The sequence below is a fragment of the Belonocnema kinseyi genome, chromosome 3 (assembly GCF_010883055.1).
Source record: "Belonocnema kinseyi isolate 2016_QV_RU_SX_M_011 chromosome 3, B_treatae_v1, whole genome shotgun sequence".
Classification (NCBI taxonomy): Eukaryota; Metazoa; Arthropoda; class Insecta; order Hymenoptera; family Cynipidae; genus Belonocnema; species Belonocnema kinseyi.
This window is the reverse complement of record NC_046659.1, coordinates 12,200,275-12,220,740: the sequence shown is the minus strand read 5'-3', so window position 1 is coordinate 12,220,740 and position 20,466 is coordinate 12,200,275. Positions and strand designations below refer to the sequence as shown.

Genomic DNA, 20,466 nt, shown 5'->3' with positions numbered 1-20,466 from the left:
ATAACTAGGCTTCCGACTGGTTAATCCAATGTCGCGTACAATGAATAGGTAGAGGAGCTTTCAAAGAACAAGTTGCTTCTTCAATTTTCGAAAAATATTCAAAAGGTCAAGAATAATCGATACTCAAAGTTTGCAAAAAACGTCAAATTTTGAACTTTGAAAATTTATAACTTTGTAAATATGCATTTAACAAAAAAATTTTAAGAGAACTTTTATGCTTAGAATTATCCATATTTACTAAAAAAATTTGTCCCATAAAGAAAAACCATTTTTTCCTATTTGTTTAAACAATTGCGTTTTAAACAAAACCTATCCACTTCTCGTAAAATTAACCGGTACCATTGGATTCAGCGGGTCAAAATACATAAGATTAACTAGTTTTTACCTTTTGCCTCTTGAATGCATACGGGAAAATACCCAGCTCCCGGACTATAAAATGACGGTCACAGTCACGAGAACGTGACAAGATTTAAAATATCCGAGAAATTTATAACTCTAAGAGTTCCTCAAGGGCTCTCCCTTGAGTGACAATGTGTGTCATCTTTTTGATTAGCAGACGAACCGGAATTGGAAGTAGGTGGAATGCGCGCGTTTTTCAAATCAAATTTTTTTAATAAATCATAGCAATTCAATAAAAAGACATTAAAAATAGTTATTTCAACTTGGCATATTAATCTATGTGAAATAACACTTATAAACTATGTATTAAGTAATACTATTTGAGTAAATGAATTCTTGTGTAAATGATGGAAAGTTTTTGTAGTTCCAAGCTATTTTCCGACGCAATCTTATCTTTTTATCCATACATTTTATTTTATGAATACATAAATTTATTTTTTAATAACTCTCAACCCATTTTCATTTAAAACGTTATTCTTTAATTATTTTAATTTTCGCGACAGAGAAACATATACGAACAAGGAAACTAGGCGTTGAGAAGACCACTATTATATTTTTTATCCTAATATTTTTGACTTGAACAAATAAATTAGCGACATCAGTGAAGAAATATTTTAATTGGATTCATATAAGTATTTTATTATACATGAAGTAATATGGTACAATAGAATACAAATATACATAATTCGTATATACTCTTTTCCTATTAATGGAATATAACATGCATGGTCATGCTTTTACTATCGTATACTTTATCTTTTTCTTTTACCTTAGCTTGATTGCAAATTCTTAATATAAATAATAAAAATATGAGTACAATTTTTGTGTTTAATTGGTGGCATGTCAAAATATGAGAATTCAGAACGGACAAAAGCAAATTTTTTTAACAGACTGATCCAATGCATTTTTCGCGACAAGTCATTGTTTTTTGGATACTTGCAATCAAGCACCAGCTTATACTTGCAATCAAGTACTCATTAATTTCAAATGGGAAATATTTCAAAAATGTATACTTCAGAAACTTGAAACTTGAACAAATGTGAATTCCATCTAAAGCTAAAAAAAATTGAAAATTAAAACTTTTGTATACTCAAACTGTTAAAAATTTCTAATACTGTAAGTAAATTTAATCGTTTACAAATAAAAAATTAAATCATTGCATCATTTTAGATTTAAATATTCTTTTTTGATTTTATATAAATTTGTCTAATCAAAGTTTACGTTAAACCATAATTTTTTTATATATTAAAAATTCAGATTTCTAGGATTTTAGAAGCTTTTAGTTTGAACTATCCAATGTAGTTTTCAATTTCAAATTTTGAAACTTTAATCCTTTTGAATTCAAATGTATCACTATTCAAAATTTTTCTCTTTTATGTTAGTCTAGTTTTAATGCTTTTCATTAAAAATAATATAATTTTTCTCCCTCTTAAGTTTAAACGATCTATTTTCTAAAAGTCTAATCAACAAAAATTCCATTTATAACGTTTTAAAATTGTCCTCTTTTAAAAATTTAATCTGAAATCATTCAATTTCTCACTGGCGGACTGGCAAATGTTGTTGGAATAGCAACATCCCTGAGTTTGTCCCTTGTCAACTGTTTTCCACATCTCAGATGAAAAGTGCATCTTTAATCAAGTTCATTGATATTAAATTTTACTTATAATATTACTTGTATTCTAATATTGTATTGAATTTACCTCGCAAATCCGTGACGATGCAATTGGGGTCCATTCCTGTCGATTGATATTTCGCAGCCAAAATTCAAGCAGCTTTTTATTCTTCGGAAAAGCCTTTGATTGCACACTTTTCCCGTAACACGTGTTACAGTATAAAATGCAGCACGTTACCATGTTTACTCTTTTTTTATCACATTTCGTATTAAGAAATTTCAAAGTTCAAATACACGTCTAACACACGGGTTAACATAACCTCAATCACTCAATAACATAAAAGTCATATTCTATTCATATTCTGACTCAAAAAGATCAACATGAGGCTGGTAAGCTAGGATGCCAATTTCTCTCTCCGTGTACTCTCCTGGACTCAATTCTACGACGGAACGCTTATTAAGAGGGCTATGTGTACATGGAGTTTTGGAGACATGTCGTTTAGGCGTAATTTCTCCGAAAGTATTGTGAAAAATATGACTTATGTGGTATGTCTGGGTTAGCAAAATAACGAGCTATGTCTATGTAATATCAAAATGGAAATAATGTTTATTATATTAAAAATATGATTGTTCAAAGTTACCCTACTTTTGAAGGCCAATTTCTCGTCTTGTAATGATTATTTCGAAAATGGTGTGTCACATAAACGTAGATAAAGTCTTTCTGAAAAGATTAAGATGTATAAGAGAATTATTGCTACTACCGGTCCTAGCGGCCAAATGCTAGAGAGCGTTAGGTATGCCCACGCTTTTGTATTCAATGCAATGCATACTCTCTACCTCACCCCGGAAATTTGCAAGGTCCGTAAGGTCACCATTCCTACTCAAACTGGAATTCACATCTGGCACTATTCTCAAGAAAACCTTCTTGGATTCATTTCTGAATTTTCTCTTTAGTCACCAATGAAATTAACGAAATTTTAAAATTCCCAAAAAATATGCTAAAAATACTACTCTGACGTTCAACGAATTTGGTCGATTCTTGAAATTCTGATTCGAATGATATATACTTTTAGGAGTCACTGTTCACATGACAAATTGAATGTAATAATTCTTCAGAAGTAGGATAACTTTGACCAGGACTATTTTAGATATATTAAAAATTATTTCAGTTTTGATAACACATACACATAGCTCGTTATTTTCCTAATCCACACATACCACATAAGTCATATTTTTCACAATACTTTAGGAGAAATTACGCCTAAACGACATGTCTCCAGAAGCATAAAAATCCAATCCAAGCATAACACATAATTTATAATTTTGAACAATGCTTTCATATAAAATAGTCGTAAGCAGTTAAAATAAAGTTTGAAATTTTGAAACTGCTCCGTATGAATTATCGTCTTTCTCATTTTTCGTATCAATTTTATAATTTTGAAATGTGACACATAATTCACACACAAAACTCATGGATTATTATATTAAAGGTGAAACAAAACTCTCTTATTCATATTCAGTCAATTGTATTTGACTTTTAAGGTATTAAAATGCACAATATGTAACATTTGCTTCTTGAATTTGCATGCTTATCGCCCGAAATACGTACAAATCCACCCAAAAATTACAGCTTTTGATTTTTGAAAAAGGAAAATGATATTTAGATGTACCTAAAGCCCAAGAATATATTTGCCATCAGGAAAAAAGATGTTTCTGCAACAGTAGAGTTCAAATAAATAGACATTTTTTTAACAAAAAAGAAACCATTTTTTAACAATATAGTTAAATTTTCGAAAAGAAATTCCGTTGTATCCGTAAAAAAAGAGAATGTTATTAAGAAAGAAATGGTTATGAAACATTTGATTTGAATTTGTTTAAATTTAATTTGTTCATTTGCAATTTCATTTTCTACTATTAAAACTGAAAATATGCATCCTAGCGTACGGTGGTTCTAAACGAATTAGTATAAATAATTTAGGCGAAAAATTTGCTTACATAAAATTTTATTGTAGCGTGTGTCCTTTTTCAAAAAGTAAATTTTTTGTTAACTTTTTTTTATAACAAGGGTTTTAACCAAAAAAAGTAGATATATTTTGATTAAATAACTTTTGCCTTTTCATTTTTTCCTAATGTCCTGTTTCTAAAAATTTTATTTTTTTATCTTCAATCTTACTTTTTTCGGATTAAAAAATGTATTCTTATTTATTTCTTGTTTATGTACTCAATCTATCTAAAAATAATCACCAATATATTTTTACATCCTTTTTTGGTGAACAACTTTTGTGTATGACTTTTTTTCGTCTCGTGTCGTTACCAAAAAAATTAACGATTCTTCTTCGAATGTTATTTTTTACGATTGACACAAAAACTACGAATCCTATAAAAAAGTTCTTCATGACAATGAATGAGTTACTTTATTTGAGTGAGCAACTTTTTTCTTTTCATTTTTTTTCACAGGTTCTCTTGAAATTGTTTACATATCTTGAAAATGCCATGTAATATTTAAAAATAAAATAAAATAATGAAATTATATTTTATAAATGCATGTAAATTGTATTGAACTACGTTGGTAGTTGTTAAATCCCTCAAAATCATAGACAGCTTTTAAGAATCTTATTAGATAATGTTAAATATTTTGAAACCTCATACGTCCGGTAAAATCGTTTCATATCTTTAGAAATTCTAGAACATTGTTTACCCTAAAGTATTGCAAAAGCTATAAAATTACATAAAATTAATTTTTAAATTCCTTCGAATGTTTTCAAATCACGTAAAATGCTTCTATGTAAAAAGTTGGTGAAAATGTCTTTGAAGTTTATATTCTTCAAATTATTGTAATCTCTTTCAAAGTTCTCGGAGTCTTTATAAATTTATTAAATTTAAAAAAAAAATATTTGAAAATATTTGTATCCTTATGTAAAATATATTGTTTCTTTTTGACGTAAACTTTGTTTTACGACTACTGTTTCAACTGATAATCAGCTCGTTCACCTGACGCACGCCAATTTATGTCCGATTGAATTGAATATGACAATTTCAAAGTGCACATTTCATTTGTTAAAATGAAATCCATTATTCATAATTTTAGTATAAATAAATTCTATAACTTTTATACAATTCGCCATCCTAAAACAGCAATGTTTCAGAAATAAAATTTTAATTACAAAAAATGTCGCCTTGTGATGATACAGTACTGGCCGAGTATAGATGCCTAGTACTGCGACTCCGGCCAGGGGCGCACAAACCATGTATGAAAAGTAGCGGTGGCTATCCCAACTGGGAGGGAGGGGGTACCCAAGAGGTTGGGTGGGTCGAGTCTGGGTTTGAGTGAGATGGACTGGAAAATGTAGATTTTACTGAAAATAATACTAAACAATTAATGATTTTAAGTAAAAATGAAGAAAAATCGTTTTTTTTTAATAAGAAAATAGCCCGTCGCTACCCATGTGGCGAAGGGAGTGCACGCCCCTGACTCCTGCAATCTGTACATACTAGACTAGCACTGCGCTATTGGTGTATTTCCATTGGTGTATGTGACATTGATATTAAAAACATACTTGGTCAAAGTCTACTTTTGAAGACTAATTTCACGGATTGTACCGATTATTTAACAATTAAAAATAAGATTCTTATAACAAAAACTACTTTTTCTAGTAGAATGAGAAATTGCAATCTAATTTTATACTTGATATCAAGTATATTTCGAAATTATCTCCACCATATGTTTCGATCAGACGAAAATTGAAAAAGAGCATTTTCAGTGTCTCAAACTTTATTTCGGCTCCTTACGGTTAGTCAATGAAAAACTATTGTTAACAATTATTACTTTTGCGGTATGCTTGGATTCGTAAAAGTGTTAGGTAGATAAAGTTTTAAATATCAACTAAGATTGAAAATATTGACAGATTTATATCAACGTTTTTTTTTTATTTACTCACAATATTATAACGAGGCTAATGCAGTATATTAAGATTGAATTAATTAATATTGTACAAAGTTCGGATTTTTCTCCGCCTGGTCTAATATCAAACTATGGGAAGGTCTTGCGATGTCAAAAAAACCGTCCACTCGGCAACCCCCCCCCCCCCCCCCCCCCCCCGAAAGGGTAGCGGTTTCCAGACAATGCCTGACCCAAGGTGACAGTCCTTGTAATAAGCGTAGAATAAAGAAAAATTAATATTTTCAGATTTCAGCGCAAAAGTGAAGATTATTTTATTATTTTGAATGCGCAATTTTTCCATCTGTCTAAAATGCCACAATAAGAATAAGAAACCTCCTAAACTTATTCACTTCTATTTCTATAGCGACCGCCACACAATTTTCTATTCTCCCAAAGAGAACGTGTTTTCAATATATTTAATTCCTTCTAATTGTACTGGTAACGCACCTCACAAGGATATTTTTTATTCCTCAGAAGTGGTCATATTTTGATTTCATTTAATCCTTCTAATAAGTTCACAAAATATGTGTAATAAGTTGTTTTGATTCCTTCATGCGGAATGTAAATTCTGAAATTTTAATTCTCAACAATTCAACTCTGCCTCTCTAGAGTTAAATTTATTTAAATTCACACATTTGCATAGATTTCTTTATTGCATTTTTTAAGACGTTTAAATAAATGATTAAAATATAAATAAATATAAATTTGAATATTTTTCGAATTTATAGCTTATAAAAAGATTTAATAATGAAAAATAGGTTAAATAAATGCTTTCGTTAAATTTTATTAAGTCGATTGAGAGGGATAGGATTTGCACTTTTCTGTTCCCGTTGGGGGATTTTAAGACGGAGGAAAAATGGCGTATTCATAGGAATACAAATTCTTAATTTTTCGGAATTCAACGCTTGTTACCGGGGTCCCCTGATGATGACTTTTTCCCAGGCAATTTTTTTCCAATTTTTTCTACTACGTACCATTTTTTTTGAAAATATTCAACTATGATTGGCTGTAAAATTTTTTTTGTCACTAACAAGCTCCACCCTTTTGGGCGTGCTTATCATATTTCTGTCTCTATCGCACACTCAACTCATAGTTCCCACGCTAGTACACAGCCCTCTTAACTGTTACTAAAAGATCATGCTTTAGAAGTCGCCTTCAGCCCATGTAAATGACAGGTGTTTTAATTTAAAAAGTTTTTAAGGCTGCCAGAAAAAGTATTGCGATTACTCTGTGATTTTCTAATGCAAATTTTAACGTAGAATACGAATTTCAACAACTTAAAAGTTGGTTTTAACGTTTTTTTTTTTAGTTTTTAAAGAAGGAACCGAATGGGGACCCAATGGGGTCTTCACGAGTACTTTGTAGAGGTTCCATTCTGTTCACCATAGTAGATAATAAATTTTCACAAAACAAAAGGATTTTCAAATGAAATACGTGTATTTTTGACAGGAAATGAATTTTTAAATACAATTATAAATCTTGAATTAATTAAAAGGATTTTAAACCTGGAAGGCCTGTATGATACAAATTACAACGATTGTAATAAATATAAATCACAAATAATTCTTCCGCTATGGTTGTGGTAAACATAACCTCGCACTCTACACGCATATACTTCCTACTTAATACTCATAAAATGTTCCTCGCAAATCCGGGCATTTTCTAATTGACTTGCATTCAAAGGCCCACGACGCAAAACACTCACCCACATTTCCCCTCTTCTCTTTGACAATATAATAATTTCACTTGTTGAGAGATCACTAGGCCCAAGGCGAGATTTCCCCACAAACTTTTGATTTTCATCAGTTATGTCTCTTGGAATCGGACAAAACATCTTTATGACACCCTACTGCGAAACAATATTTCACCATTTTACTTCTTTTATTTTAAAAACGTCTCCGAGATATGTTATCCCTACACTGCTAATGTATTTTCCCTTACCGTTATACCCCCGCTGGTTCGGCCCTTTAAGTTGTCATGGCTTAAGGGCATGTGATACTTACAGTTTCCCCGGCTTTCTTCTCACAAAAATGAAAAATTTTAAAAACTGAATTCAGAGATGCTATAAAATATCATAACGGACGTTCCCGGACTCTTTTTTGAGGAATAGTAACAAAAAAATTTATTGTGCTAAATAAAAATTTTATGCATATGCATTATTTTGAGGTTACGTCGTTTTTCATCTCTGCCTTTCCGATAATCTGGAAATTATTTATGAAATAAACTTTTTTGATTGACTGCAAACAAGGTTAGTTCCGGGAGATTAGTTATACTATGTTTATTTGTAAGTCCAAGGCAAAATATTTCTTATCCTCGGAAAAAAGCCGGGGAATCTAACACTGAAAAAATCGATACTATTTCCTAATCGCTATGCAAATTAATCACATTTTGCCAAATTAAAACTTTTTTTGAGTTAACCTACAAAAAAAGTGTGTGGGGACGTCCGTTAGCATGTTCACTATAATTTCCCAAATTTTCAAGACAAAATATTTATTATTCTAGAAAAAAAGCCGGGGGAACCTAAAACTGGTAAAATCGACAATTTTCTAAGTATCACATGCCCTTAATGAGAATGCTTTATACTGTAGTAATACATATATAGGTTACTTCCAGATTGAAAAATGGCAGACCGCTTAGCCACATTTCTATTGGCCGTCGGAAAAGCTGCGCATTGCACCGGAATCTTACTGCTGTATGGTCTTTAAAATTTCAAGCCGTAACGTATTTGGCAGGTAAAAATATAGTAGCATGTTTCGGTCGTCTTCAAGTTCTTGAGTGTAGACGATAAAAAATGGAGTGTACTGAAAATCACCGAGAGAACTGTAAAGTAGGTGAGAATAACGAAACAATATTATGGACGAAATTTTGTAAACAAGAGCGTATCTTCGACATATATATGGATTTGATACGCAAAATCTTTAGTAGCCCTACCGATAGAAATGTGAATATTCACTGAAGATTCTCAGGCTCAAAAAAGCTTAGAGAATATTCTCCGCCTCCGACAAGCTTAGAGAATATTCTCCGCAGGCACTCACCTGAATATTTCTAAAGATCCATGTAGCTCGCTTAAATTGTCTGAAGGCTTTATAATGTCCTTTTTGAAATTGAAGTAAGATTTCGATCATAAATAACAAGCAGAGAGGCTATCTTAATAGAGTAGCCGCTATTTACTAAGGGTCCTTTGTTAAGCATTCGGATTAAAATTTAAAAACAGATTTTTTAATTTTGAAAGTTAACAGTCTAAAAAATAAAAATTAGGAATCTATGGGTTTCGATTGTTTCAGATATCTAACTTTCTTAGATGTTTAAATTGGAATGGCTACCGATAGAAATCTAAGAATATCAAGTAAAGTTTCCTAAGCTCTGAGAAGCTTCATAGTAATTCTCCGCAGCACTCGGGTAGATATTTTTAAAGGTCCAGGTAGCTCGTTTAAATGGTCTGAAGACTTTAACATGCCCTTTCCAAAATTAAAAGAAGAATACGACCATAAATGAGAAGCAGATAGGCTGACATTGAAATAAGATTTTGATCATAAATAATAATTCTACCGATAGAAATGTTAGAGTATTCTTAGGCGAAATAGCCTGGCCAGTTTCAGACTGTTTCTGCAGGTTCGATTTGAATGATTTAGTCTCAGAGATAGAGAGATTTGGGTTCTTTTAAGACTGATGCAACGGTAATATAATGGTCCTATTGTATTCTCAGTATGCATATTTTATAATTATAACTTATGTACCCTGGCGGACCGAAGGAACCGAAAGAAGCCTCTACAAAGTAGCCTTAAAGACCCTACTGAGCCCCCCTTCGGTTCCTTCCTTAAAAAAACTAAAAAAAAAATAGTAAGATCAACTTTTAAATTGTTGAAATTCGGATTCTACGTTAAAATTTCCATTAGAAACTCACGGAGTAATCACAATACTTTTTTTGCAGCGTTAAAAATAAAAAATAAATTTCACTAACTTCTGCTGAAGGTGACTTCAAGCGCATCCATAATAGCCATGATCCAACAAAACATGGTTCCGCCACGCGCAAATAAAAAAAAGTCAACCTATCAGACGATTCCGCCCCACGCACAGTGGTTCAGATGGTACAAAAAGGTACGAAAAGTTCAACAATTTGAGAGCTCGCTCTCAACGCCTAATATACACCTTAACTTTAAAAGGCGTTGTATCAAGACAAACAAAAAATATTTTTAAAACGATTATATAGAATTATTGGGTATTCATTCCTTAAAGTGATTCAAGTATTAAGAATTTCATATTTATAAATAATATTAATTTTTTTAAATTATATTTCACGCGTAAAGTTATTTTTCATTTAACCAGCTTTCGATTGAAAATACTTAAGTGCAACACCTTGCGTACAAAAAGTGGAAATGCTACGTTGTAGTGAAATTTCTTATGCATTCATTTCCATCAAAGATTTTTTCCCCAACTTGCAACTTTATGATTGGGACACTAATAACGAGGGCTAAACAGACAGGAATTTGCACGCGTCGAGTCGCACGCTCATCCCTCATAGCAGTTTTCGAAATAGGGATTTTAATTTAAACAGTTTTGATTATTGAGCGATTCAGATACTTAATATCCTATTCTTATTTTTGTTAAATCGTTTAATTAAAATAATTAATAAATATTATTACAAAAAAAATACGAAGAAAATTTTTTTGCAAGTTAACTTTATCATTTAGCAATTGTACTACAATAAATGACTAGGTTATCTTAATAGAATTCTGAAAATGAAAGTTTAAAGGTAATTCCTAAAATGTACCTGTTATCTGGGTATTGTGGTAGGTGTCTCAAAGATCTTTAAACAGATAGTGATAGTGGCTGTGATGACTAATTATACCTTGCGGCTGTGAAGCGACTTACATCCGGTAGGTAAAGCCGTCAATACAAATAACGTTTTTGTAATAAAGTGTCCTTTCTGATGTTCGAGAGTACATAATTTATTTGCTTGCATAATTATTATTTTGTCAATAATCACTTACCTTAATTTGATAGAACAAATTACATTTGAATTAGAAGTTTAAAATCGGGAACTTGAAATACCATTATAAATTAAATTTTAGGAATTTATAGGGTTCTTTTAAAGTAGGCTAACGTATTGCATTTGCCACTTTTAACTTTTTAAATTATTCTAAGATATTTAAAATAAGGAAACTAAGCAATGTTTCTGAATTGGATTTAATAAAATTGTATTCATGTTCAGAATGCGTTGGCAGCCATATTGGGCCCGCCATCTTTAATTTTGAAATTTTTACAACAAATTTGGAATCAGAGACCCGTAAAGTATTTATAAAATAAATTTCATGCAAATCGGATAACGTTTAGATTTTTTGATCAACTTTTTGTACGATCTGAACCACTGTGCGACGTTCTTCCATCTTGGATTCAGGATGGAATGGGTGGCGGGGTATGGTGAGGGTACTCTGTATGGTGGGTAGCGTCGGTTCACTCCAAGTCGAACGTATTTGAGCATCGAATTGGTGGACCATGCCTTGTGGGATCATGATAATAGCTCAAGTAATATGTTGCGCGGAAAGTTTAAAAATAAAATTCTCTCTCACTTGCATCGTGGCGTTCTTGTCTGAGGTTTCCACTGCGTGGCGGTAGCATCCAGACAAAATTCTTAAAGTTACCGACGGAATGCCTATTAACTGTTGCTAAATTATATGCACTTGAAGCCGCCTTCGACCCATGTAAATGACAGGTATTTTATTATTTTAAGTTTTTAACGCTGCAAGAAAAAGTATTGCAATTACTCCGTTAGTTTCTAATGCAAATATTAACGTAGAATCCGAATTTCAACAATTTAAAAGTTGATCTTTCTGTTTTTTTTTTTTTTTAGTTTTCTAGGAAGGAACCGAAGGGAGACTCAGTAGGGTCCTTAAGGGTACTTTCCCTAGCGGAAGAATCGGAAATAAAGTACATTTCCGATTTTTATGTGAACTTTGCTTCCGTCTTTCTGAATAAATGTGAAATATATGATCTATTAATTTTGTATATATATTCAATAAATAAATATATAAATATTATGAAATAGAGGCTAAATAAAGGGACAGCTCGACGTTCGGAAAGAAACGGAAGCAAAGTTCAGATAGCCCTTTCCGATTCTCTTTTCGAATTATTTCCGAAACCTTTCTGAATCGTTCCGAAGCCGCCTTTCCGATTCTTTCCTTTTTTTCCGGCAGGGTTGTAGAGGCTCCTTCGGTCCGCCAGGGTACTGATATACTATTTTGGATTTGAATTAAAAATGTTGTCTGTTTTGGCGTATCTCATTCCATTTACGAGATCAGTTATATTCATTTCAATTTTAAACATTAACAAAAAAGTTTGATATCTGAAATAATCGAAACCCATATATTCTATTATGTTTTAGGCTGTTAACTTTAAAATTTTAAAAATCTATTTCTAAATTTTAATCCTAAAGCTCAGCAAAGGACCCTTGAGTGTCGGCTACCCTATTGAGATAGCCTCTCTGCTTTTTATTTATGATAGAATTCTTATTTCAATTTTATTCTCTCTGCTTGTTATTTATGATGGTATTTTTATTTAAATTTCGGAAAGGACATTGTAATGCCTTCAGAACATTTAAACGATCTGCCTGGAACTTTCAATATATATACCTGAGTGCCCGCGGAGAATTTCTCAGAGCTTCACAAAGCCTTGAGAGTCTTTAGCATATACTCTGACATTTCTATCGGTAGGGCACTACTATACTTATATTTCAGTACATATTTTATAGTGTTTAATTTTACTCTAGGACTAATAATGATGCATTTAATCTGCATATAACAAATTGTATTCCTTTCTGGAAATAATCAATTGAGATCGATAAGAAACAATATAACTAATGTCTCAATCTTCCGAATCGTCTTTCTTAAATGTACCAAAACGATTGACAACGATTGAGCATTTTGTATTTCCAATTACTTCCAATCGGGTACTTGGAATTTTCCACGCGATGGCAGCACTTTTGTCCGGCGGGAATTATTTATGGACAGTCTTTACTTTTTGCAATAATATAAATTTGAAACAGTATATATTATGAAACAAATTAAATAAACATTTTGCAAATAATTGTTACAAGTTGAAAGTGGTGCTACGAAAAAATGTGCTAATAGTATTTTATGTTAAAAATATAAAATCAGATACACGATAAAAATAAAAAAGTTGATTTTTGGACAAACAAACAGTAATATTGGAAGTAAAATATTTTTTGTCAGAAAGAGACCTCAATTATTAATTGTTCGCAATTATAAACACAAAAATTCATCTTATAATACAAAAGTTTTTATTAATTCAACTTTGAAAATTTCTGGTTAATTGAAATATAAGTACTCAAAATGATGGACCAAATTCTTCTTAAATTGAACAGCAAATTTACATCAATGTCGGTGATGTTTTCTGATCGCTGAGCGTTCTAAATATTTCATTAAAATATTTAAAACAGCGTTTCGAGATCAAAAGTTCAGTAATAAATGTAAAATTTAAGTATGAAAAACGTACATTTTTAATCTTGTTTCGATTTGATTTGAATTAGTAAAGATGCAAACTTCAAAAATAGAAATTTAAAATTCAGGCTTCTAAACTGCCTACGTTTAAGCTTAATAATTTCTTAATTTTAGCATTTCAAACTCAAATTTTAAAAAAATTCGTAAATTTAAAATTAAACTCTTATTTTTTGATATGCTAAAATGTCGAAAAATGTCCATACGGTTACATAAGATTGTATGGAATTATGAGAATGACAACTGGATATAAAGATAAAAAATAAACTTTTTCCCCAAATATTTAATAAAAAATTTGATCAAAATGACAGAAATATGTGGCCATTAATCACAATATTTCAGGAAGGAGAGGATATAAAAAATGTCTGTGCTTATGAAAGGAAAACCACTTGTCGCGATGAATTCCGCACGTATTCAATTCAATTTTGAACCTGATAAAACCTAAATGAATCTAATACGATACAATTAATAATTTGAAACCTTTAAAATTGAAATATGTGTATTTTATGATTAGGCATTGCAAACCAAATTATTTAAAATATTCAAAATTGAATATTTTAAATATTTAAAACTATACATTTTCCAGAATTTTGCATCAAACTTATTCATAAATTCAAAATTGTTATATTGCAAGAAACTTAAAAGCATTGAATAAGTTTGTCTGCTAAAAATTTAATGAGTTAACTACAATTTATTTAGCCTGAGTTTCAAAATATTGGCACCATCCTACCTTCTATAATGTTGTCAATCGTTTTCAATTGGGTATACCTTATTCTGAGTTAGAGGTTAAGTTTTCACTACAGCATTTTGATTTGTCCCTAATTATTTACAATCGGTTTTTTACTCTGTCAAGCAAACAAATTTTAATCAAATGAATTTAAAATCAAGTAAATAGACGTTTCACAATAATATACCCGCTAAATCAAACTACGTATTTGACAATTATACTACATCACTGTCACATCGTTAAACGGTATGATTTTTACATGTAACCCCATATACTTTTGACTTTTCTTTCGGTGTACCGCCTAAACATTATATTTTTTGCACTTAAAACTTTTGTTAAATTAATAAAAATGTAATGTCTAACGAATTAACACGTGCGCGTCATGTATGTTACAAACGAAAACTGCAGAGGGTGTATTGTAGGCAAGTGCATTTACTCAATTCAATCCGATTGGGAACAATTTACAGAATTTACACAAAAGTGAGGTAAGCAAAGCTCCACATCCATTGGAAACAATACAGAAAAAATAGTTATAGAATACTCCCATAACTGGTACAGATTCGGAACAATTTGTTTACCATAAATAAATTTGATTTAAATCGCATAAAGCATTTTGATAATCTGTATGACTTGTAATAGCTTTCATAATTTTAATTCATTATATTAGGTTTCTATTGCATTAACCATGTAATAAAACGGTTACAGGCAAAAATTAATTTTTCTTTATTACTAATTGAGACAAAGCAGTTACAATTTAACACCGTCGTATATGGTGTATGGTCACCCATCCAGGTGCTGGGGGTGCTCAAAATGGCTTGACATTTGGACTCTTCTCGATTCGAGATCTTTTACTATGTATTTCTATGAAAATTTGTACCTGCCGAGATTTTAGATCTTTTTCCAAACTTCCATAAAAATGTTAAGTGTTGCACAATAATTTATTCTGCATCGTGATAGGGTACCCATGCGAAGCCGTGTTCAAATAGAAGTTATTGAAGTAAAAATGATTATCATGGTATTTTATTGAACTTCATTTCCAAATAAAATAATTTTTTTTAACACTATATTAAAAAAATTAAGGCATGTCTTGATGGTTCGTCAATTCAAGCATTAAACTTCATTTTCAATTTAAGAACAAAAAGTTCCTGTTTCGATATTGAACTTAGTAACTATATCAATTTAAATATATAATTAATTAGTAGCTAATAAGTGTCATAATTGTTTCCTTGCGCAGAAATGTCGTTGTGGTTTATTTTGTAATAAATCCGTAGTTTCTTAAATCACTTTTACGATCATTTACATTAGATATTTTGCCTGCTTAAAATTATGGACTCCGCAAGTTGTCTGAAACTATCCGAAATCAACACAGTTTTCTTCATCCGGATTTCATGCGGTCTAGTTTTGAATTCGTCCGGTCCACTAGTTCGAAATTAGAATCCGAATTTTATTCGTTCTTGTTCGACGTACAATTTCCATCCGGATTTTATCCGAGCATATAGGGAATCTATCAGGTCCGTCATTTTTGTTAATTCGGCAATTGTCCGCAATTATCCGGAATTAAGGCGGTTTTTGTCATCCGAATTTCATCGAATGCTATCTGAAATGTGTTCGGTCCGCGTGGTTCAAATTTAAATCTGATCTTATCCGAAATTTATATGGTGCTACTTTAACTTTTCCTCCTGAAAATGCCATGTGGATGGGTCCTAAGAGAAAATACGCAACTCACTGCGACAGATAGAAACTACGTACCCCACGCACTCTATACTAACTGTATAGAAATTTCCATATAGTTACTATAGAGTACGCGAGGGACGTAGTTTCTATATGTCGCCGATGAGTTGCGTATTATCTTTGGGCGCACCCGAATTGAGCTAGCGGTCAACCACCCTTGCCTTTCTCGTCCCGAATTGAGCCCAGTGGTTAAGTAGGCAATTTTCGGTGGTCCTAAATTAAGCCAAAGCTGTCCCACCCATTTGAAGTATGAATATGAAGCTATGAATTATCTTTAATTTTTTTTGCTTTTCAATCTTATATTGTGCTCGTGAAATTCTCTTAAAAATGCAAAATAGCAGTTTTATGTCAAATTCATACTAAACGTGGTATTGTTTGGAACTTTCCCAACACAAAATATTTTCATTCGATTAGTGAAAATTTTCCTAGTACTTTTTCACTAATTTTGAGATGTTTGAATAATTATTTGTTTAAACAGTTTTTTGCGCTTGTTAATTATGAGAATTTATTATATTTTAGAATAAATTATACATTTGGGATAAATATTTGGTAGAAAATGAACTTTTAGTTAACAAATTTAACTTTTTGTCGAAAATTCATATTTTTGGGTTAAAACCTTAACTTTGTTGTGAAAAATTCGTCTTTTGAGTTGAGAATTCAACTATTTAGTAAATAATTTAACTTTCTTATAATAAATTCGCTTTTTAAATTGAAAATTATTATTTTTTGTAATAAAAATTGAACAATGTAATTTTTGGATAGAAAGTAATCTTTTATTGTCTAAAAACCCAACTATTTCGTTGGCAATTCATCTTTTTTAGCATAAAATTAATCTTTTTGGTTAAAAATTCAAGTATTTGGTCTAAGTTGAACTTCTTTATAATTTTTTTTTCAATTGAAAATTCATAATTTTAGTTGAGGATTTAACTGTTTTTCGGGAAATTCTTTTTTTTTTAAATTAAAAATAATTTTTTTTAAATTAAAATTATTCCATATTTAGTTAAAAAGTGATCATAAATTTGATGAAAAATGTGTTTTGTTGAAAGTTCGTCCATCTTGATAGAAAATTCATCTTTATGGCTAAATAATATTATTAAAATATTAAGATTTTTGGTTAAACTCTTTATTTTTTAGATAAAAATTCAGCTTTTGTAGGAAATTCTTGCTTTCAACTTAAAAATCGAGAACTTGGTAGAAAACTCGTTTTATGCGGGTTAAATTATTTTTTGTTTATGATAATTGAATTTCTTATTTTTCTTGTAAATGGTACAAGATATTATAAATAAGTAACAAAATTTTTTGTAGAAGTAGCTCTTTTCTGAATGTGCAAAGTGCCGTTCTTTGCGAAAAATTAAAAAATTCTATTTATGAAGAAAAATTCTCCTATGGTGCCTTTAAGAAAAAACACCGTCATTTTGTTAATGTTTGAACGTTTTCAAATTCTCGGGAGAATTTCGAAATAAGTTGATAATTTTTATACCAAAATCTGGAAATAAAGTCAAAATACCTCATTAAGGTTAAAAATTATGAAGTTTTAAAAAAATTCAACAAACTAACATCAAATACGAATGCATTCGTATTTGATTTTTTTTCTTAAATTAAAAAAAAAACATGTATTACCTAACTTAGAGGCGTAATGGAATTTCGGTAATTACTTGAGATATTTTTAAAAAATATTAAGAAAATATAAAAGTGTCTAAAAATCCTAGATTACTTAATCAATATACTAAATAACAAGAATAATAATAATACTTAATAAGAACAAAAAATGATTTATAAGGCAACGTAATTACTTATGTACATATATTTAATTTATTCAAATTTCAAACAATCTGTTCTCGCATAGAATGAAATTCCTAGTATCCAGGAGTTTTGTTAGATTCAATAACCTATTTTTCAAATTATGGAATAGGTCTAATTTTATACACTTTTTTCATCTTTTAACTAGTTATAAATATAGTTTAAAAATTAAGAGATAGATTATAATTTAAAAAAAAACAATCTGTTGGTTCTGATAAATGATACTCAGCCTCCAGAAAACTGGAAACTTGAGAAGCAAAGTAATTATCGGAAGATAATTTTCGCCGTTTTTTTGTGTTTGAAATTTCGGAAGCTAATGCGAAATTAGCCTGGAAGTTATTGGCCAAGCTAGTTTCGAAGTAGTTTAGAGAAACGTGTGCAAAGTAATTTTCAGGGATGGTTCTGGTACTGATTTTGGCGGTACTTATTGATTTATCTACAGCTATTTATTGTAAATTTTCCGTTGATTTTTCAAAGGTATTGTTTATGCAGTCTTCGAATTCCTGTGTCGAAATCTGAGCGTCGGGAGTGTAATTCTGTATCACGAATGCTGAAAAATTGATTTTATTTTAAATTTCCAAAAATGATAACATTCGTGCAGAAATCAAAAGATTTCAAATAATATAAATTATTTTAAGGCAACTTAAAATAATGTCAGGGAATTTGAAATATGTTTTTATAATTTTTAGAGATTTCAAAGGATTATAAAGTTTAAGTACATTTTCAAAAATTAAAAATTTGGTAAATTTCAATAAGTTTTGAAGAGCTTTAAAAAGTTGCAAACGATTTCAAAAGATTCCAAAAAATTAATATTTTAAAAATTATGAGTTCATTTTCAAGAGCTTTAGAAAGTTTGAAGGGATTTCAAAAAATTTCAAAAAATTAAAGTCCAATTTTGGAACCACTAGTAAGAATATTGGTTGTGAAATAAAAAATTCTTCAAATAGTTTAACATAGTTTTTAAAGTATGCATACCTAAATATTTAAAGTTTCTTCTTCCTATTCCTCTTCTTCTAATGCGGTTGATGACAGGCGAAAAACGAGACACACATGTGAAAGTCTAGCCTGATTTGGAAACCTCCATTTTTGTATTGATTAATTTTCATGGAGAGAAAATTTTGTTTTCTAACAACTTCTTTTCTCTTCGTATTAATTTCTTCTAAGCTGTTCCGTGTAATATAACTTGAAGTTTGCGCACTGTTAAGGGATTTTAAAAACTCTTCGATGTTTGGATGTGGTGACGGACACGCGTCATTGAATTTCGAGTGGAAGGATTCACATCCATTGGTTGTTCGCCAAATATCTGCAGTAGCCGATTCCCACACATGAGGAGGAAAGAGTGCCTTCATGCCAATGTAGTTTTCTACTAAGTGTATTATGAAATAGTCCAATCGTGCATCTTCTGGCTGAAGAGCGACTAAGTCCATAAACCCATTTCCAACTTCCTCATGATCCAAATATTTGAGCCCAAATACATATCTAAGCCACTTTCCAATGATTGATTCCTTATCTTTGTACTCACGACTTAATGCCAGTTGTTGCATTTTTCTCCACCTATAAAGAAAACGAAACAAAAGTAGAAAGCATTTTTTAAAATTTATTTACACTCAAATATATTTTCACGATGCACTTAATAATCAAGTCCTTTAACTATGATTCGAACGCATCTCAATGTCATGAAAATTTCTCATTTTGAATATTTCCTAAGTTCTTTGAATATTTAACAACTTTAATGATTTTATTTCTGGATTTACTTACCAAGACTGCCCTAGATGAAATCGGCATTCAACGCTGTTCACATGCAGAAAAACTTTTCTCAGGCCCAAATGCATCGATATTTCAATATCCAATGTGACATTTTCCGGCTCTAGGTTGCCCATTCCTTTGCTAATACACTTTTCTTTGAAGACGCGAAACACTTTAGCGTATGTTTTTTCAAATTTTTTCGCGAATAAACAAAACGCAAGTAGGATATAGTATCCATTTACGTAGGCGTGTAAAGTAAATAATTGCAAAAAACGTTTTTCGCAATACTGAAATGTTCCGTCGGCAAGTAGAATCTTTTTATTCTCGCACAAAAATTTAAGATTTTTATCCGACGATAAAATTATTATATTCTGCACTCTGTCGTTATGCAGCAGGAAGTTTTATCCTAAAATGTCTCTGATTTCCGTAGCGTCCGTAATTTAATATATCATATTTATATATATATATATTAAGAAAGCACAAGAGAAAAACTTTCGTGAACAGCTCCTCGAGAAGAGGATGCACGGTATTTTCCACAGAAATGTGAAGGATCAGTCAATGTCTTGTGAGCTAACGTTTGCTTTCCTTAAATCGCCCGGATTGAAGTCTGGTACAGAGGGTTTCATTTTTGCATGCCAAGACGGTGTCATTTCCACCTTAACATACCGTCGCTACATTTTGAGCCAAGACATTCCCGATGATAGCTGCAGGGCGTGCCATGCACACCCCGAGCATTTAGCTCACATACTATCTAGTTGTCCAACACACGCGGGAACGACCTAAATTCAATGGCGCAATGCGGCACTAAGAGTACTTTATTACCATCTCTGTCACTCCTACGGCATTCACCTTAATATCGCTCCTCTAAATGCTCCTAGGGAAATTGAGTCAAATATCGAGAATGGGAAGTGCCGCATATACTGGAACTTTATATTCTCGACAATTGTTGCTGTTGCTCACTCGAGGCCTGACATGGTTCTTCTTGACTTCGAGATGC

At 31.0% G+C, this 20,466-nt stretch overlaps 1 protein-coding gene across 3 annotated transcripts in view; it reads left to right on the top strand.

The window, feature by feature from the left end:
* The window catches only part of LOC117168711 (ras GTPase-activating-like protein IQGAP1), a 343,802-nt gene that overhangs the window by 49,860 nt on the left and 273,476 nt on the right, over positions 1-20,466 (top strand). For all 3 annotated transcript variants that reach the window (XM_033354418.1, XM_033354419.1, XM_033354417.1), the window contains exon 2: positions 8,565-8,782. In XM_033354418.1, the coding sequence (XP_033210309.1) occupies positions 8,743-8,782 (40 nt within the window). In that variant the 5' untranslated portion in view covers positions 8,565-8,742. The remainder of the gene's footprint in view (positions 1-8,564; positions 8,783-20,466) is intronic.